Source organism: Anas platyrhynchos, chromosome 2, assembly GCF_047663525.1.
Source record: "Anas platyrhynchos isolate ZD024472 breed Pekin duck chromosome 2, IASCAAS_PekinDuck_T2T, whole genome shotgun sequence".
NCBI classification, from domain to species: Eukaryota; Metazoa; Chordata; class Aves; order Anseriformes; family Anatidae; genus Anas; species Anas platyrhynchos.
This window is the reverse complement of record NC_092588.1, coordinates 96,874,875-96,896,216: the sequence shown is the minus strand read 5'-3', so window position 1 is coordinate 96,896,216 and position 21,342 is coordinate 96,874,875. Positions and strand designations below refer to the sequence as shown.

The following is a 21,342-nucleotide window of genomic DNA, read 5'->3' as shown; positions in this document are numbered from 1 at the left end:
GCAGGGTAGGCTGCTGCTATTGCTATTCCACACACACAAAGAGTGAGACACAGAGGGCAAGCAAGAGAAGGAGGCAGCAGCAAAGTCTGAATTAGCTTAGAAATTTCTTTGTTAACAATTTTGTGCACAGGTGACAACTTTCTTAGTTAGGGTGAGCTGCAAATTAAGTAATATTTTAGAGCTCAAACACTTGTTCATTTACAGCGCTGAACTCTGTATCTCTGCATTAACTGTTGTATTTTTGCCAGGTCAGTAAGAAAGTTCGCAAACAGCTGTATTTAGCTTCTCCAGTTCCTGGAGTGATGAAGAAAACCTAGAGGGAAATGTGTCTGTCCTCACTCATTCCCCTGGTGCAGGGCTTTAGCTCTAACTTAGAATCACGGAACCATGGAATCATTTTGGTTGGAAAAGACCCATAAGATCATCGAGTCCAACCATCATGTAATGCTGCAAATCCACCACTAAACCATGTCTCTAAGCACAACATTCACACACCCTTAAATACCTCCAGGGTTGGGGACTCCATCTCCCTGGGAAGCCCCTTCCAATGGCTGACCACCATTTCTGTGAAGAAATTCTTTCTGACATCTAATCTAAACCTCCCTTGACATGACTTGAGGCACCCTTCCTGTGGGGAAAAAAAAAAACACTTCTCCTTTTCCAGATGGCCCTTGCTCTTCCCAGCAAGCCAGCCAACTGGATTTTAATACTGAGAAAAGTTTTTGGATTTTGCACAGAGAGAGCCACACAAGTTGCTCAGTGTCCATCAGACTGTAACAACAGGCACCAAAACCCACTTTGTGATCTGCTCTCCAGCTCCAGACCTCGAAGCTTCTGGCTCTTCATGCCATGACCAGCTCTCGGTCCATGCAACTAGTGGACCAGCAAGAGAAGACGAGCAAGTTTCAAGGAAGAGAAATGCCTTCTAAACCCTCAGATATGTGATAATAAAATGCTGACTAGTCTGAAATTATTGTTGCCTATGTGGGTCTACCACCAGTGTTACTGCCAGAATCATTACCATCAGTGTTATTACTGTCTTTATTAGACAAGATAATATCAATTACCATTAGTGCTAATTTATTATGCTCATCATCAGCTCTGTCATCAGTGTCATTCATCTAATTATTGCTCATAAACGTTTAACAAAGAAAAACAACTGCTAATTGGCAATATTTAAATCAGTTCAGCTCTGGGAGCAAAAGAGGGAGAATGCATGAAACTCTCAAACCTCCAAAAGCACCATCACTTCCTGAAATTTTGGAATAAGGATTGTTTTCATGAAATTTTCAAGATCACTTTTCCACAGAGGCCAATGGAGGAGTAGCAGGTGTTCCCCAGGGATAACAGGCAGAGGCAATCTGCTCATCCTTGCAACAGGGCCCTCATACAGGGAAAGACAACAGTCCTCCCTGGCCAGGGAGCCACACCAGCTCTGGGTAGTGGGGCTCGTGGGAGTGAACAGCAACAAAGGATGGGAGCATGCCAGTGAATTTATCTCTCCCCTTTCCAATTACTCTTTGCTTGAATGATCTTTTCTCCTGTTATATCATTCACATCAGTGACCTGCAACAGCTGAATCTCAGCGTAATTCACAGCCAGGCACATTTTGTTGAAATGGAAAGTGTTGGAATACTCCCCAAAGATAGAAGTCACTGTGCTGGTGATACTCTACCGTTGTTACAGAAACCATTTCCTTTAGGACAAGTCTATTGCAAACTCCTGTGTGACCCCCACACATCTGCAGACATATTTGTGCAACAAGCCTCAGAGCCTGCATGCTCGAGTTCCCCATCCTATTTCATATATGCCAATGATGAGGGAAAACAGCCCCGAACACGTATTTCAAAACCAGACGCCTCGATCCGTGGCAGAGGGGAGAAAGCAAGCAGCAGTTTTGACAAACTGTGTGCAATTTCTCACCGCTGACATCTGCGTGACGGTCATCCACTCAGGGGGGATGTGGAAATGCGCGCCAGCTGAGTCTCCCAACAGCACAACACCTCGTGAGTCTGCACCTAATAAACACACTTGATTAATGGCATGAAATGGCCCTGGCAGATATAGCACCCCTATAAGCACAATGAGGCAGAGCATGGAGAGCAGTGCTTGAAGAGCAGCTGATGGAGTCTGAGTACACCACCCTTTGTATGGCCAAAATGTTCAAGCCCTGCAATGGGATTTTCACACCACCTGCAGAAAAAAAAAAAAAAAAGAAAAAAAGAAAAAAAAAAAACACATACTAAAAGGCAACCCTAGGGCAACACCTGGGTACTGGGCATGAATACATGAATAGCAGGGAGAGAATTTGCTAATCAGAAAAAAAAAATCTTCGTTGTACTCAAGGATGTTATTTCAGCACAGGCTCTGCTGTTCAGCCAACATTTATTTTTACTACCCATAGAATATGTATGAAAGATACTTAAACATTTAGTTAAATGGGATTACTCAGGAAAGCACTCAGAGCTCTTTATAGCAGGACTTGGTGGTGGGTGCACTACTCACACAAGCATTTCTGCTGGAACAATCTGGCAGTTTGGTAATTATGTATATATTATATATATATAATCAAACTTCTTCATAAATTTGAAGATTGCCTTTCACTGAAAAAAGTTGGAAAGGCTTGCCAGGCAATGCCTTACCTTCAGGGCTTTGGTGCAAATGTCACGCAAGGTGAGCAGCCAGTGGTGGTTTAGTGAGGGTGTTCTTTGTGTGCGTGCACACTCCTACACACCCACACTGCTGTCTGGGAGATAAGGTTAGCAGAAGCACTGCTGGCACACCAGTGGGTCCACCTGGGCACACATGGACACCCAACTGCTTCCTCAGTTGGGCTCAGTCAGAGGCAATGACTCCATTTGCTGGTGTCCCTGATCTATGTATTTCAACATAATAACCACACTAGCTTTTAACAGAATATTACCAGCAGCCCGTGCTGTTCACAGGTTCTTTCTGCCCATCTTCAAGATTAAACAAGAAAAAAGGATGTGTGCTATTTTCCTTTTTCATAAAGTTGTGAAACCCATTTTCTTTCCCCTACATTGGTAATGACCATGCAAATACTAAAATATTTATGAAATGAATACAAAATACAAATTGCTTCTTGCAGTGACTGTAAAGATTCACCTTTGCAGAATTTCTCCTCATAGGGAATTCCATCCTTTGGATCCACACCCTGTTGGAGGAGAGAAAAGGCAGATGAAAGTCTCTATCAAGTGCCTGAAAAATGCTAGTACAAAACAGAGACTGAGAAGTTATGTCTTGAATGTTTGCCTGTAGGAAGCATTGCATCATAACAGCAACACTTTCCATTAACTTATTCTAATAAGTGTGTATACATTTTAATTATAATAGCTATAATTTAAATAATCATAAACATCAATAAACAATCTCTCATATCTGCTTACTCTGTTTCCTTATAGTTTAATAAATACAGTTTTATTACTTGGAATATCCAAGACAGTAAATACATGGAATAATCCAAATCAGTTGATAAGCCAGAATAATAAAAAATCCACCCATTTATGGACTAATTCAAAAGGAGGGAAAAAAAAAAAAAAAAAGAGGTAATCAGGAAAGAATTTGAAAAGGCAACTTCTTTTACTTACCCATATGCCATTGCAGTTAGAGTCACTTTTCACATCCCAATTATCAGGACTAAAACAGAGTTACAAAAGATATACAGTGTTACAGAAAATAAAGAAAAAAGAGGCTTTGAAGGAAATCAGATCATTTGTGCCATTTTCTATGAAGAATAGCAAATAATTAGAAATTCCTTTCTCCACAGAATGGTGCTTATTTTCCATTTAAGTCCAGGAGAGGTAATTTTTCTTGCAAAATGAAATATTAATTTGAAGTCAGTACAGGAGGATGTCAAATGCAACTTACCCACTCAGTTTGCATTTCCACTTTGGAGAAGTGAATGGGGACGACTTTTGCAGAAGACCTGTCCTTTTTTCCCCGCCCTTTTCCTTCTTTTTGATTTTTTTGTTGAAATTCACCAAACCCCTGACTCCAAATTCAGTGCATGAGGGCTGGAGCACAGCCTCCCTCTTGGCACTGATGACAAGCATGGTACGCACAAAACACATCAGATTTTCACCCCTCAGGCTAATACACTCCCATCCCTGGTCTCAGCCATCCCCTCTCATCTCCATCACAGTGAAATTAAGCACAAAGCAGTGGTGTCCCCTCCCGGAGTTTTGCCAAAAACAAATATGGAACTCATTCTTCACAATGCCACAAGTATTAGAAATAATTAAATTATTTAAAATATTTAAAAGCTTTACCGTCTGCCAGGGTACACGATTGTGTTTCTGTCATCGCAGTCTCTGCCTCGCCAGTGATAGCCCCGCAATGTCTAAAAGACAGGAGAAGCACGCAAATAGGATGGTCATTGTTACCCTGGCACTTTGAATTTAAGGTATCTAAAATGAAAATCTAACTCAAGGTGCAGGAATAAAGCCCACTAAATGGGTTGTATTCCAGAACCTAAGCTTTAAAAAATGACACCTTGCGCACTTTGGTGCTAAAATAAAACAAACTGGCAATTTTCTTATATATTTTTTTTTAACTTGATGTTACTTTACCTCGTTTAAATTCAATAAACAGACCACTTTGCAGCAGAGCAATTTGCTTTTGCAGGGAGCCCAGCTTTGTGTGTACATCTCCCCAAATGACATAAATGAATGATTTTTTTTCATCCAGAAAAAAAAAAAAAGAGGAAAAAACTCTTTAGATTTCACTTATTTTCACATGAATGAATAAGGCTTTGCAGAAAGTAGGAGGAATCTCATATACATTCTCATTATCAAGGGATTATTGTACCAAAGAAAAGGCTTTGCTTACTGGGAAAGTACTAAATTTATCTCCATCAAAATCTTCAAAAGGTAGTTTGTTTCTTATGACACTGCAAAAACAAAAACAACAAACACCGTGTTAACAGATGGAAGGAAACCTATTCAGGGAAAAAAAAAGAAAAAAAAAGTTCAGAATAGATGATAGCTTCCATGCTCTTCACAGCTCCACATTCAGTTTTAGTTCTGTGCTTGTACCTCAGCAAAGCGATTCTGCCCAAAGGAGCAAATCCAGATTTCTTTCAATATCTGCTGAGTGAGCACCAGAGGCGAAGCTGATAGACTCCTGTGTAGCTGCGATATTGAATCCTCAGTGTCTAGAATAAGCTGGGGCATCAAATCTGCAGTAAAAGTAACTATCACTTTTGGACATAAATACCAAACTCAGCCTGGCACATCTTGCAATCTGCTAGATATGTAGTATTAACAGAAATCTTCTACCTGGGAAAGAACTGCAGAATGGGGTTTTATGATGATGGAAGCCTTCTTCTCTGACAAATAAATGGCATACACTCATTCTGATATGTATCCTTCATCTCCTTATGCCATCTCTCTTCTGTTGTGACAGGCCTAGAAGACTTGCCATTTGCATACCAAGTTGCACAAACAAATGCTTATATTGTCAGGTAAAAAATATGCTTTAGGAGAAATAACCCAGATGATGTCCTTGCCCTTTCTTTGAACTCTGACTCTAAGCTAGCAGTGACATGAAGCTGTTCTTATTTCATATTAATTGGTATTCCTCACAGAGTTATGTAGCTGCTGCTTGCCCTCAGCTCAGTAGAGTATGGCTTCTGGAGTTGAGCTGTGGGCAGCACAACTTGGTGAATAACACAACGGAGACATTTCTATGACTCAAGAAGTCTCAGGAGAAAAACAGCTCACACTTGGAGGTGTGGTATCTTTGTGTGTATGAAGTGAGGGCTCAGCCCTACATAAGAGTATATTTGTACTCTCAGGACTGCTAACTATATGTATGCAAATATTTTAAGTATTGCAAAAGCACAGGGATTTCTCCAAGCACTCGCACCTGCCTGAACCCTCTGCAAGCCCCCTTTGTACTGCCTGGACAGTGGTCATGTGAAGAAGGAAAGAAACAGCAGTAAAGCATAGGGAGATTTGTTAAGCTGAAAATTTTCTTTTTGAAAGAAAGGAATGTACCATACTCTGTTACTGGTTGAGGACTGAAAACTCTATACGTACTATTTAATCTTCTCACATAGGTTAGCCAGAAGAGGAAAGGCACATAGATTTGAGAACCTCGTGGTGCTTTTCTGGAGGGGAGGAAGATAAAAGATGAATATATTAGTTCATAGAGGCCGCATGGCTTGGGATATTGTAACAGTCAAATTCAGAGCTACATCATGTTTTCTGCCTAACAACATCTGAAAACACCAAAAACTCCACTAAAGATGCTACATGCCAGAGGATTTGAGGATTTAGATGTGACACAGCAGTCAACTTTGGGATTTCAACTGAACATTTCACAAACCAACAACGCTTATTTTCAGAAAGCTGTAAAGCTAAATGGAAGAAGCTCTCATGAAGCTGTCTCCTGTCATGTACCAAAGTTACTTTTTTCACCTCTCATAAAAACCGCAGTTCTCATGTTGGATAAACACAACAGTGTCTGATACTTAGTGCAGAACTAGTGAACGGGAGCACACATTGAGACTAAAAGGCTGGTTTCTGCACACTTGGTGGGGAGCTTTGGATAAGCCAAAACTCAAAAGTAACCCCAAAAAGGGGAGAAATGGGAGGATCCAGTGTTTGCATAGAATGTCCTTGATTTTTCATGAGATTTTTTTACTTGGGAATCTCATAACTAGCTTTTATCTTGGCCAGCCCTGCAAGCTGTAAAAGGCAGCTGTTGCAGGATAAACTCTTTCATCATGAGTACACCATAACTGTGGGCCAATCCAGGAAGCTTCAGGAGAGAAAGAGACCTTCCTAGTTAACTCTCAGGTTACAGAACACCGTGCTGCATTGGAGATCAACCCCACAAATGTGCTGTTAATGTGGTTTCATAAGTTCAGGTGGTCTTTAAACACGAAGGGTGTTCAGGTGGCCAATAAATACAGAGGGATAGTCAGTGCACAGTCTAATTAACTGTACTCACTAAGGCTGTATTCAGCATGTAAATATGATACAGTTGAGCAGGTGGACATACTCATTACTTTATGCAAAGGAGGGTAATTATTTATATTGCCGTAGCACTTCTATCCTTGGGCCAATCCCTTGTGTTACACACTTTGCATACACAGAAGAAAAGTAAGATGGTTCTTGTGCTAATCAGATTACAACCCAAATCTAACATAAAACAGAATGCAAGTGTTGGATACAACTCTGAAGAGGACACTGAAAGGCTGCTAATTGCCATAAGGGGCAGTAACTTCAGCATATAAAGTTCTGAATGATGGAGGGCTCTGAGGTGTCACTGCAGGGCAGAGGCGGCTCGGCCCTGCAGCTCCAGCAAAGGCAGGAAGGTGTTCGCTTGGATAGGCAACAAGGAGTGTTGGAGATGAGAGTCCCACTCTGTTCAGAGCAGGAAGAAAAAAGGAGGACTCAGGGGAGCCAAGAGACAAGAAACCTGCGGAAAACCCCAGTTAACTCTCCTCAGCTCTGTCAAACTCAAATGACATGGGGAAACAGTGGCAGGATGAGGGGGGAATGGTTTTATACTAAAAAGAAGGAAGATTTAGGTTAGATGCTGGTTGGAAATCCTTTACTCAGAGGGTGGTGAGGCACTAGCACAGGTTGCCCAGAGAAGCTGTGGATGCCCCATCCCTGGTGTTCAAGGCCAGGCTGGATGAGGTCTTGGGCAAGAGGAATGCAGCCCTTCACTTCACACTTGGTCCTCCCTCTGCAAATATCATGCTTTTACCTTGCTACCACATTGTTTGCCATCTAACCAACCACATAGCTTAGTGGCACGATTTTAGTGGAGGTTTTAATTCCGTCTCTTCTACTGTGCAATGACAGTGCCCAGCTGTGGAGGGTGTACATGCCTATGCACATATGGCCAGGTAGGCAGTGACTGGGAGGCACAAAAGCAGGATGCCAGTTTTCTCAAAGTGCTTTGCAAACCAAACCTCTGTACACCTTCCTGGAAAGAAGAAAGAAACCACTTCCCCCACTTCCTCCATGTAGGACTAATCCCAGGGCTGCCTAGAAAAACACTAGAGGCTCTTAAAGCTTTCCATCATGTTAAGATTTGCGCTGTCTTCATTTGAGCTGTTGGCTTCTCACTTCAGCCTAAATCACAGCAGGCAAAGTCTTTGAAGTTAAGGCATCCAGAGCCGAAACTCTGCCAGAAATACAAACTACATGGCTTCCAAGAAATAAATTAATAAAGCAGACCTCCTTTTATTCTGCTCTCAGGCTTCACTTAAAGTTTACCCTTCGCTGTAAGTAGAATAAAACCTTTCCTGCCTTTTTCTCAGCTAGTCGTGAAAACTGCTGCCAACTAGAGCTCTGTTAGCTTCAAACGGAGACAATCCTACAGCCCCAGCAGACTTCCCAGCTTTGGCATGATGGTGTCATGGGAGAAGTATGGGTTATGCTGAACTGGGCTTTGAGGACTAGCTGCAGAAGTTGTCTGCAGCAGCTGCTGGGTCCCCAGCCTTTGTGTCCTCACAGTAAGCAGGGTGTAACTCTTTGACTCTGCTTACATGGCCTTAAAAGGCAGCAAAGGAGCACAGGGATAATTTTTGTGTGCACATGTAAGAGAGAAGAGCACAGGTGAGCAGACATTCCTAGCCAAACCATGCTAAAATTGCAAAACATGTCTTAGGGAAGAGGCAGGCTACTTTCTTTGAGTAGCCTGAGTGGGTGAGCAAGAGGCTGGTTCATGATCTGCTGTGCCTTACAGCCTCTTTTGGCTCCCTCTGTGGCTTCCCACTTCTCTTGCTGCAGAGGCGTGAGTTACAGGCAACATGTAGTCACTACAGGACTGTACGCATGGAGCTTACTCTCATTAAATGCTAATGCCACAACTCTTCTGCCTAAAGTATTTTTTTCTCTGTTGTTGCTGAAATATGCCTCTTCATGTCTTCTCCATCCATAAGAAAAGTTAGTGCTGGAGGTGCTTACAGTGATTAATAACACAACTTTTTTTCAATACCTAGTAGCATTCCATAATGACATTTCAGTTATTATTTTAATTGGTTTTATATATATAAAAAAAAAAAAAAAGCCCCTGATGTTTGTTGGTGTTTGTTCTAAAGCAGTCAGATGGCTTACTACATTTAATGAATGGAGATACTTATTAGATATTTTGGATTGTAGCCTTTTTCAACAGAACTCTACATCTGGAAAATACCTTTTCTTTTTCCCAGACCTACAATGTTCTTAAGAAATGCCCAGTAAATACGATGGCCCTGGCAACCAGGCAGACCTCCCATTCTCCTTGCCAACAGCAATAATCACTTCTGTTTTATGCACACATGCATGCAGCTGCCAAGCAGAGCTGGGGACAGTTAGCTTGCAAGAATCTTTCCAGAAAGCTGGGGGGTCCTTTCCCCAAACACACCACAGTACAAAAGAACCCAAAACAGTGGCTGTGGGAAGAATGCACAGATATTACTTGTTGTTTCCCTCCAATATGGGCCAAAGCTCAAAAGAGACCCAGTGAATGCTTTTCTATCTTCTCTGGCCTGGATGCAGAGATGTCCTACCACAGGCATGGGGTTCTCGGATCCTCCAGCTTTCATCACACATTGCCATTCTGGGCTATGGGGCTTATGCAGGGCAATACACACTGTGCTCTCCTGGTGACATTCCTTTCTGCTTCTTACTATATTGCTTTTCTGGGTTTCAGATGAAATTAACTGCAACCCAGGTGAAGGGGAAGCTGCAAGAGAGTTATGCCCTTAGTGTTATTTTAAATTTTCTAGCTTTTAAATGTGTTTCTAAAAGGATCATTTCAAGAAACACACTAGGAATAACTGCAGGAGAAGCCCAAGCAATGACATGCTATTTGTTTTAATCTGAACTGACCTCATATTGTGCAGTTATGTAGGCTTAGAAATACACTGAAGCCCAGCTCCGCCACACTGTATTTAGCCAGGGCACAGCTTGCTCATCCTTCCTGCTGATAACAGGCAAGTAGGAGCTGAAAGAGGCCAAGGGCACAGCAATAGAGAACAAGGAGGCATAGAGGCATTGTGGAGCAGCTTTGAGGACACAGGAGAGCGTTAGCAAGTTGGAAGAGACCCCATTGTGCCAAGAACTAATACCAGCCTACCTTGGAGAGCCCAAAGGACATGGTATGGATGGCCCATGGAGGCCAGCCACAGCCTGCCACACGATGGATGCAGCCTGGCATGCCAAGGGTAGAAAAGAGAAGGGATCGCCCTCCTCATTCCAGCTTGTGGAGTGCACGCAAAGGAGGTAAGGAGCCCTGCATCCTGAGAAGCCGCAGTTGCACATCGATCCCTCTCCATCCCCACACCTGTGCCCAGGCTCAGTCCGACAGCGAGGTCCTCCTTGACTCAGTGTCACTGAGTGCTGTAGGCATTAGCACATGGACTTGGGAAGGGGATTAGGAATGGCATGTAATTTGAGCGGAAATCTCAAGCCATCAGAAGCACAGCACCAAATAGGAAGGAAAATGAATAAGATCCTGCTGCTTGCTGTTCTGCAGGAAATGAGACCCATCTCTCCAGTGCATTGTTTACTTCTCTGGCATCACAATTTGGCAATTGCCCGAAGGCTAATTAGGCACCTCAATTTTCATTTTTGTGAGTAGCATCACAGTGAGGGTTCAGGAAGAAGCAACATCAATAATTTCTTCACAAAGAACAAAAAACGTTTGCTCTAGGTTAAGTGCATGAAGACAACTGGAAGCAAACTCTATAGCTGAGCAGACTTTCATAAATTAGAATAAAAACTGCTCTTCTCTTCTCTGCCTCTGAGAAGAGATCTACTATAATCTGCAAAGCTGACGGAGGCAGAAAATTTCCAATCCCAGCTTTCAAGTTTAGAGGCACAGAAAGGAAAAACTAAGTAGAATTTGCAGTTAGGCCACTGCCTGAATTTCAGACAACTCCAAAGAGCACTCACTGTGCTCTGAGGCAGCAAGGCAGCTCATGAGACTTCCCCCTACAAATGGCCACAAGGGCAAGGCAGGGATAGCAAAGGGGAAGCTTGAAATGAGGAGGAGCTGAGGCTCAGCAATGATAAACACTGACAGAAGTTTGAAGGAAGGATGCATCTCTGGGAGTAAGGTCACAGCACAAGGCTGAGTGGAAAATACCTAACTTTGAAAAAAATCTAAACAAAATGTGTATATGCTTGTATTTTTCACAAGTGAGTGCCTCAGTGCGGAGCTACACTATGGAGCCAACAGATGCAATGTCCTCAGCTGCTGCACAGATTTCCTCTCTATAATCTCCATCTCCTTCTTTCCAGTCTCACTTGATAGAGATGATCCTACACAAGCTAGGAGCAAGTCAGCATCCAATTCTATGATGATCAGATGGGTTCACAATTAGCCAAAATAAGCAAGGACCTTGATAAAATGCAAGTACAGTGTAAAACACCCTAGTGCCACTGAATTCTTACCAGATCCTTGGAAGTCTTCAAAATCCTTTTTGCTTTCCATATTGCAGTACTCAGTCCCACCTAGGAAAGCAAGAAAAAAGAGACAAAATAACAACAACAAAAAACACAAAACAAAACAAACAAACAGATCAGGTTCACAGTATCTCAGATTTTCTCCCCTTTTTTATTTTTATTAGTCACAGCACAAAAATGATGTATGAGTTCACAAACGCATCATCTTCTACTTTTTATTGGACTAACAATCAATTATCTGATCACCCAATATGAAAATCCATTGGCAAGAGTTCATTTATTTTGCTCCAGGGCATCATTTATTTCCTGAGGGATAGTCCAGATCAGGATATGAATTTCAGCTTTTAAACTGACTGAATCACATGAGCTGTAGAAAACCAGCTTCTCCATGATTCCTGCAGAAAAGTAACCCATTCGTTAGATGGTCGGAAAAGGGTTATGTTTGTGTTGCCTTGCTGTGGTAGAGTATGGTCTTGCACACATGGGGGCTATCCTCGTCTGAGGTTCATCCCAGCAGAGAAACAGCCAGAGTGCAGGACAAGAGGGAATAACACCTGAAAGGCAAACCTCCTGGTTGGACTCTAGGAATGTCATCTCTTCATTCTGGGAATACCTGTCCTGGAGGGAAAGTACTTGCTGACAACAGCAAGAATTGCCTTACTGCTGGGTCATATAAAATTGCATTGAAGCAGTGTTTCGGGATTCTTTCAAAATGAGGATAATTGAATTTAAACAGAAAGGAAGAATGGGAGGACTATTGAAAACAGGGCTAGAAAAGACCTTGGAAAGGCATCCTTGAAAATCGAACATCAGTTGGCCATTATGAGGCCATGGAACACAAAGACATCAGCTACCAGTGATACCTCAATTCCCCAAGCTCCCCCCCAGGTAACACACATCCTCCTCAAAGGAGGAGAGGAAATTTCTCGCAAAACACACCAACTGCGAGTGCAAGGGACAGCCAGGAACCTGCGGCCAGCAGGAAGATGGCCATGCCATGTACAGTGTGGCAGGGCTGTGGTTGAACGTGCACCATCTGATGGTTACCACAGCTGGGGACTGCCAAGCACTGAGAAACGTCCCTGGGGAGCAGCAGGGATACCACACACGAGGAAACCCTGTTAATATGACAGACAGCAGCTGGGTGCCCCAAGATGATCTCAGCTTGCAGATTTGTGTGCAAACTTCAGGCAAAAGCATTTGCTTTTGGTGAATTATCATCACCATGCTTCCTCCTGCTGCTCCATTCTCCTTTTTGGACAACATTATTCCATCTCAATGATGATAGATCCCATATACTGTCCTGCTTTTATAAGGCTATCTTGGCAAACAGTAATATCTATGAAGACTTGGTCTGCATGAAGGCCACTGCCTTTTCCCTCAGCATTTAGCTCAAAGAAGGCTGAAAGTACCGCTCATTTACCCTCATTCAGAAAAAAAGAACTGCTTTTGTTCTGTGGGCTTTGATGTTTGGCTTAAAAAAAATAATCAATTACTTCTGAAATTCGCTCAAATGGAAAGAAAAAAAAACATACCGGTGTGTAACAAATATATTAGCACTTTGATTCTTATCAAAATGGTTAGTAAGGACAAAATGTTCTGTCAGAAGATGACCTCTCATCAGTTCCTCCTACAGCCCAGCCTACAGTATAAAGTACTAAAGCATTTCTAAAAGAAAGAGAATATCCCTTAAGTGACAGCACCTTAGTGAACAGCGGGCATGCCAGCTTGGAATATTAAAGCAGCATATATTTGCATTTCAAGTAACCATTATCAACATTTTTTACCGTGGATAAAATTTAGCATGTCATAATAATTGATTTAGGCAATCATCAAAGCAAATTAATTAAGTGAGAGATTCAAGGGTCAAAAATTTATGGTTAACAATAGAAAAGCATAAGGAAAAATAAGAACAAGCAGCAAGGAACACAGACTTCTAAGTGCTTTATACACATGTAAACCATCTTTGTGTCTCTAGTCTTATAAAAATGTGGGTATGTCACAAATAATAGATGAGAGATGCTAGGAAGGAGCCAAGATAATGTTTTCTAGTTCCATCCCACTGGGCAAGTTCTGTCCCCAAAATCAAACATGTATCTTGCATTTGCAACAGTTATATTGTGTGTGCTGCCAGTTGCTGTCTTTTCTGCAATAAAAGACATTGATGCTCAGATGAGGAAACTGGCTTAAAATAGAATACAATGTATGAAAAGTTTCCAAGGAGGTAAGGCTCATCAAACCCTTTCTGCTGGGCAGGAAGGGAGAAATGTTTCCTGCTCTTGGCAGCAATGCATCAGCACACAGTTTAGACAGCTACAGCAATACAGTGCTGAGAAAGTGTAAGAGAAAGGACAGGACTGGGCTCCCAGGGCTCTGGCAGCTGATGGACACGGGTGTGCGGAGCCTAGACAGCAGCCAGCCCCATCCACCCAAATCAGCTCAGCCTGGCCAGCTGATTGCTGCCGTAGTGCATAAGGTGGCCATGCCATGGATGAGGCTAGGATGTGGGGTGATCACTGGGATTTCAGTCGCTACCTTCCTTTAATGCCCTCCACAGAGCCCTGGTATTCCCAGCTTTATTATTATTATTATTTGTAAACAGATCTATTCCTCATCATAAACAAGTACACAAAGCAACTTTAACTGTCTCTCATTTATCATCCTTGTTAGCTCGCTCTATCCTGGCTAGATAGGAGAGCAGATATTTACAAAACATTCCAACAGTTCCCTTTCTAACTCCTTTTTATCATCTTTTTACCAGGAATAGGCATATCAAGGTACAAAAACATTGCAGAACTCGTTAAGCAGCACCAGCAAAAATGGGATTTGTTCTATAGCTCCCAGCTTTCATCCTGCAGAGGCTTTAAGGGGAATCATTACAATTGCATGGGACAGACAAACCAAATAACACATGCTCAGAAATCAAAATAGGGACCTTCTGTGCAAGCCCAGATCTAAAACATGCAAGGCTTGACTCAGAGCTTTCTCCTCCACGGAGAACTAATTTGATTTCCAGCCCTTTTAATCCACTTGTTTCTTTTAGACTTGGACTCTGTGTGTTCTGGGAGCCACATTTGGATTTATTTTTTCTCCTTGGCCTCTGCAAAACACAGAGCTGGCCTCCATGAGCAACACCTTGACCTCACACTCTTGCCTGCCATTCTCCTGCCCCAAACACTGGTTTCTTTCACGGAAGGTTAGGATTCTGGTGTTTTAGTTTTGCATTTTATTTTCTGCTAATGAATGAGAGCAGAGACAATGGTGAGAGAAAAGTAAAAGGGGAGAAACAAGTGCTGCCTTCTTTAGCTTGCCTGTCAGATGTTTCTTCAGGGCTCAGTTCTGACTGCAGCAGAAACACTTCACGTTTCAGAAGGCTTTGCCTATCTCCAGAAAGGAGATCTGGCTTCCCAGGACCCTAGCCCACCTGCCAACATCTTGCTTTATGGCCTATGGCTGCAAAGCAAGGAAACAGGGCACAGAGACAAGATTTGCCTTTGGCTGGCAGCTTGGTCTCCTCAGGAACACAGAAGCACTCCCGCCCCACAGCTTGGTTCTGCCCCACCACCTGGTACGTGGTTTGCGTTTTCACTCAAAAAGGGAGAGGAATGAGAGAAAGTAGTAACTAGTAGCAGTGTTTTTATTCAATGAAACTCTAAACAGCTGCTTTCCCTAGTCAGACTTTGTTGGCTTCTAGTTTGTAAAATCTGAGCTGTAGCTGAGAGATCCCAAGCTGGAAACCTAGAAGAGCATGCCAAAGACCTCTCTTCATTTGGCTGAAATGTGTGTGCATGCACTTGCTCGGATAGTCACCCAGGCAGACATGAACAGTTTTGGACACTTCTTTATGACCAGGACTGCCACTCTCAATCTAGCCCAACTGTTTGTATCCTTTTCTTTTTTCATAAACATCTTTTGCAAGAGGCTCCTAGCAAGGCCACGGACAGATCCCTATTCAAATGTGTGAAATACCTTCATTTTAGTTCTCATTTCCCTAGAAACAAAACTTCTGTTAACTCCACTGCATTGGCTTTGTAACATGACCAAAGTGCTCAGCCAGTCCATGTCACCCAGAAAAACTATGAATCCCAGCCACAGTACTCAGATGCAAGCTGCACAACCAGGCTTGCTGCAAAGATCAGGCTGCCCACAGTAATGTCCATGAGGGATGTGTCTTTTGTTTTGTTCAAAGTGAAAGGTCTGACAGTGGGGACATGAACCAGCACCAGCGCTTGTGGCAATGAAGCTTACTTTGGTAGAATAAAATGACATTAGCATAAATATGTATATTTTTGCTGATACAAGATGACTCCCAGTAAATTTCTGCTACTGGAGATGAAGCTAAAGTCTGCAGTCACAAGGCCTCTAATAATCTGGAGCAAAAAAGGCACTCTGAAGGGCAGAAAGAAGAATGAAAGCTCCTTCCAGCACCAACTGTTCAGGAGACTGGCAGCAGCAGGACACCAGTGCTGAAATCAAGCCATTATTCTAGCCCGAACAAAATCAATTTAAGTATTGCCATTTAACTGAATAGTCCAGCTGGCTTAACACAATCTAGGGAGAAATTGAGATGAGCTTCCTGCAAATCTGCTCCCCACCTGGAACACAAGGATGGCTAGCAGCGCCAAAACCTTCACCCTATTTCAGCCCTTTTCACTTGGTGAAGGAAAATCCCTGTCACAGGACCCAGTGCAGAAAGTCCTCCACCATTGGAGCTGATGAACATTTTTAGCTAAAACAATATCCTGTCATCCTAAACCAAGTAGCTTGGATAGACGTAGCCACTGGCAGCACTTCTGTGCAGTACTGCAGCCATCATTAAACTATTCTCTGTTGATGCACCTTTACCCACAAGGCATGTTACAGCAACTGTAGATGCTGCCCAGACCTCAGCTGCCAACGGCAAACCTACATGTCACTTCAACTGCACCATGTTATTTGGCCTCCTGACTTGGAGGAGTCCCCAGAGCCACTTTTCTCATACAAAAGGGAGAGGACAGCCTCTGGTAGTACAAGAAATATACAGCGGGAGAGCCTACACTTGCACCTGCCTTTCTAGCCCTGGTCTATAGGCCACTGGTGGCAATGAGGTGGGGTCACGGGACCCCACACCAAGTGAAATCTGCTCACAGCACTGCACAGCCATGCTGGTGATCTGCACCAACACCTCATCATCCTTCCATTTCTCCCCACCAACATCAGGGTTTGCTCCCAAAACGACCCTCTTTCAGGCCTGGGGCTGCCCTGCCAGGCAGCTTGCTGATGAGGCTCTGCCCTCCAGCTCCTTGCTGAGAGCTTTGCTCCATGGAAAGAGAGCAGTGGTTTTTATTCACAGTTGGAGCCAAGTCTCCTAGAATAATCACAGAGCACTAATGGCTCCGGGCAGGTTGGCAAAAAATTAATTTCAGCTAATTTGTCAGAGACTGGGGAAGTGATATAGTGCATATACCACTTACATGGTATGCAACGTCTCAATTATGCAGATAGTTTGCTGGGTCTCTGAAGACATGGCTCTTTCTGTGATACATGTGATTTCGACTAGAGCAACATCACAGAAACGTATCAAAATAAACTAGATTGAAAAAGCAGCTATGTGTTGATATTTACCATGTTAAAGACAATTAAAACCAGAACATTATACTGCTTTATAAGGGCAAGTAGCTCAGCTTGCATTTCACTCCCTTTGCCAGTACAAACACAATACTAATTCTTGGAAAATGTGCATCCAAAAGTCTAAATGAATAAATGAAGTACCTGAAAAATCGATATTGTTGAACAAAGCAGTCATTAGTATTAAAGTCTTGCTCAAATACTTGGCAGGGGACTGAGCCAGCACTTGCAGGCTCATATAACTGAAGTGATCAATCAAATTACAAACCAAAGGAGCAAATGTGAGGTAAACTGCATTTTATGCATCTGTGTCTCTGACTGTATATTAATTTTTTTTTTCCTCCACCTGTAATTCATCTTTACCCAGTCTGACTTGTCATGGAATTACTGTGGGCAATTTATCAACCACTTGAGCATGAATTCAGAGCCCTGCTCTTCTCCCATCTCGCTGTGCTGTCTAGGGGCACCAAACGCGCTAAGATGGAGACTAAAGCCTGGGTAAAGAAATCATTTTGTTAATAGAGCTCCCTTAATCCTGGTGAGAAGCAAATATGCCTTGACAGAAAGTAGGACATAACCACCATTTGGAAGGGAGAGCTTTTCCTGATGTACAGCCACAAAGCAAAACAAAACAAAAAAAACAGGGAGGATGGGTAAGAATACCCTGATTTTGGTGCAAAGGTTTATGACAAACTCCTAAAACTGGCTAAAAAGCTGCCCTTGCTTTCTAACACATCCCATTTCCCCTTGGCTTGGCCTCTTTTGTGCCTGTGCAGGGCTAGCTGTGACCTTTAGAAATTGCCCTGAGCTTCACGGTCTGCCAAATCAGGAAAAATTTTTGCTTACACGGAGAGCCCAAACCTCTCTTTAACTGAAGTTCATTGCCTGCATCCCCTGTCACCCCAAGAGGTGGCTTGCACTTCTGCCCCAGGCAGAAGTCAGGATGCAGGATGGTTTCAACTTCTTTTTGTTCCCCTGACACAAGCAAGGAAGTCCATATGAAAAAATCCGTGTCTGGGGCTGGCACTGCAGTGTACGTGCAGCCATGGGTGCCACAGCTGTCCTCCTGCTTGCTCTGCTACACTGGGAAAGCCTGCTAGGCTCTCACCTCCAGCCTGAGGACTCCTAATTATAACAAGAACAAAAATGGAAAAAAAAAAAAAAAAAAAAGAGACTGTACGGTCACTGACAAGGTCTCTGCTGCTATAACAAGTGAAGAGGAGGAAAAAACCTATGCAATTATCGGGGCAGAAACTCTTGAAGACTAAAGAAAATTTGTGGGATGAATAAAGACCTGGCTGTCATTAATAGAGCACCCGCAACAGGGCAGATCTGCTGTGCTTTGGGAAGGGTGGAAAGAGCCATGAGCTGTTTTACCAGTTCAGATGGAGTATTTCTGAAGAAACATGTTTGATGAAGTTTGGGCAATGTCCTGGTTGAATCAGGTCAGTGTGGGCCCTCTCTTCTCCAGCACACATTTTCTTTCATCCCTGCCTGGTTGCACCCCTGTATATCTTTATGCTAACATGGTACAGGGCACAAAAGTCATATGGGGCACCCACCTGTTATAACATAAACGCTATTGTCATTCTTGGAATACAAGCGTTTCTGCAGCTCTTAATATTGGGTGAACTAAATCCATCCTGGAGATGAACCACAGCTCATTGAAGCCCATAAAAAGGCTCTCACTGATTTCAGTGGCTGCTAGGCAAGACCCTGTGTAAAAATACCTTATGCAAACCTTTAGAAATCAGGGAGGAATTTATCCAGATGCAGGAAAAATATTTCCAAAAATAGACTTCTCAGTGAATCACTTGTGTTTTTTTTTGACATTGCCAGACAGCCACTATTGCTGTCAGGTTTCAGTGCGAACTGGGCTGCACGGTAACTGAAAGCAACCACAACAACCAAGTGTATCTGTTTGCACACCTGTGCATGTGTGTTTGTGTCCTAGTGTCACGGAGCTCTGACACACAGTCAAGTCCCCATGGCATAATAACCATCCATCCCCACTGCTGTGGGGATGCATACATCCCTAGCCTGTGGTAAAAGGTTGTGCAAGTTAGCTTAAACCTCTCCCACGGCAGATCAAGCCAAGTCAAATAACCCCACATTTGTGGTGGGAAGCTAGGGCCCACGCAGGCTCTCACGGCTGATCAGACAATGCAGGATAACTTCTCGTGCCATGCTAACGTAGGGGTATAGGTGAACTGCAGCTGAGTATCAGCTTGGGGGTTATTGCGCTGCTTAACAATAAAGTCTGGGTATAATGAGTTTTTTTGGTCTACTCTCTGTCTCTGACCAGGCTGGTAAAAGGAAGGCTGGCACTGCAATTCCCACTTCCTAATACCTACATTACTGACACTCCAAACAGCATGCTGTGTACCTTCCATTCAGACAGGCATTTTCTGAAAGCATCCGTATTAAAAATGTTGATTCCCCCTCCCCCCCAAACAATACACATGGCCTGAAAGCCTCTGTACTTCTCAATCCCAGCTTAAGGAGCCGTCCACAGCTCACAGCTTTGAAAGAAGTCAAAAAGCAACTCACCTTGGGAGGAGGGTAAAGATGACAAAGTGGTTGTCCTGGATCCTGTTTACACAGCCTCAAGGAATGGCAGACCACATCAGCATTCATTTCCCTGTCTATGCTAAATGAAATGGTGCAAAAAGAGAGATAACTATGTTCTATTGGGTGCTTGGAAGCAGAAGCTATTCCCATGGGAAGCTAAATCTCAGAACTACATGACAGCCTCAGTACACTTCATCATAGCCCATAACCACTGCTCCGTATGCTGTTAGACTCTAAATAACTTTCTGCCATGGTATCCTACTCAGCATTTAAAACTGGATGATAAAAAAGCACTGCACTTGACATGCACCTGAACCAAATACATTATGACTCTTCTGTTTTTTAATCAATCAAAAGTCTGACAAAAATTTAAAGGTTAAAGTTAATGCATATGCAATTTGGCACATATGAATGTTCAGTCATTAACTCAGAAAAATAACCAGAAATCCTTCAAAGATCCTTAACCTTTAATCACCAAGCGCAAGTGCTAGGACTGTTTCCTTCTTTTTGGGACACACCTCTGGGCCAATCAAGAATTAAATTAAAATGTTTGATTGGAGCACTTCTTCCTGTAGGCACTTTCAGTCCCTTGGCTAGTTTGAAAAATAAAAATAAAAACCCTAGGGAGGGAGAAGGTCTAACAAAGACTCTGTTAATTAAACTAAGAACTTTCAAAGGGGAATAAAATGATCTATGTTATTTTTCTTTAATCACTTACATTACTTAGTGGGCTTCCCCAAGAGTGTGTATCAAGGTCAGGGCTAAGAGCATGTAGGGGCTGACAATTAGAAAGCTTGATTAAAGATAAAAGGGAAAATGAGAGACAAGTGTTAACATAGTGGGACTCTGTCGAACCTGTCTTGCACACACAGGTTATTCAGATTCCTCCGTCAGCCAAACAAGCTGGATTTCAAAATGTAATTACATCAGGTGGGCCTGATCTGAGAGGCAAATGCAGCATGAAAGCGGTTAGCAGCAGCAGCCTGTATTTATTCACTCAGGAACAGCTGTGCCAAATACCGAGCTGGAATTGCTCTCAAGCATTTCTGCTTTAGAAACCAGGTGATTTTAGGAATGAAAACCCTGCATTTCAATCTGACGGTGCATCCATACTTCTGAAAGCACAAACTAAGCCAGGACTCAAGAAGATACAGATATACTTACAGTTCAGCTATGTGAGGTCCGTAAAGTTCAGCAAGGATGTAACAGAAACCTTGCAGTTTTTCTAGAAAACATAAGTTTTTAAAGTAACTCAGCACAGTGAAACTGGTTTTATGATAGTCAAAAAACAGCAGGATTTGCTTTAGGTGAATGATGATTTATCTAAGAGAAATGCATGTGACCCTGACTTCAGCATAGAACCAGAGAATGGGTGAAATTCTGAATTTCTGACCTAGGCTGGGACATGAAGACCTTCTCTGGCTTTAGGCAAGCCACATGGAAAGGACTGAAAAGGATAACAAGCACTTGCTAAACGTTTGGAGTGTTGCATCATGTGAAAGCTGAAACAAATCATGTATGCTGCGGCATTTTCTGAGCAGTTTAAGCAAACTGTGACAGGCTTACAAGAGGAAAGAAAACAAATAGATAAAGTGCAGCAAGCGATGAAGGACAGGAAAGAAAACAAATAGATAAAGTGCAGCAAGCGATGAAGGACTTCACGCTACTGCTGGTGCTGCCTCCGTGTCTCTGGGGGATTTTGCAAGGTAGAAGATGCTGTTTTGTATAGAGC

At 42.9% G+C, this 21,342-nt stretch overlaps 1 protein-coding gene across 1 annotated transcript in view; it reads right to left on the bottom strand.

The window, feature by feature from the left end:
* AOAH (acyloxyacyl hydrolase) overlaps positions 1 to 21,342 on the bottom strand; it is a 73,322-nt gene that overhangs the window by 34,199 nt on the left and 17,781 nt on the right. Inside the window, 9 exon segments of the mRNA XM_027451438.3 lie at positions 1,924 to 2,018; positions 3,127 to 3,175; positions 3,609 to 3,657; positions 4,290 to 4,360; positions 4,849 to 4,909; positions 6,060 to 6,130; positions 11,421 to 11,480; positions 19,590 to 19,689; positions 20,775 to 20,835. Of these exon segments, the coding sequence (XP_027307239.2) occupies positions 1,924 to 2,018; positions 3,127 to 3,175; positions 3,609 to 3,657; positions 4,290 to 4,360; positions 4,849 to 4,909; positions 6,060 to 6,130; positions 11,421 to 11,480; positions 19,590 to 19,689; positions 20,775 to 20,835 (617 nt within the window).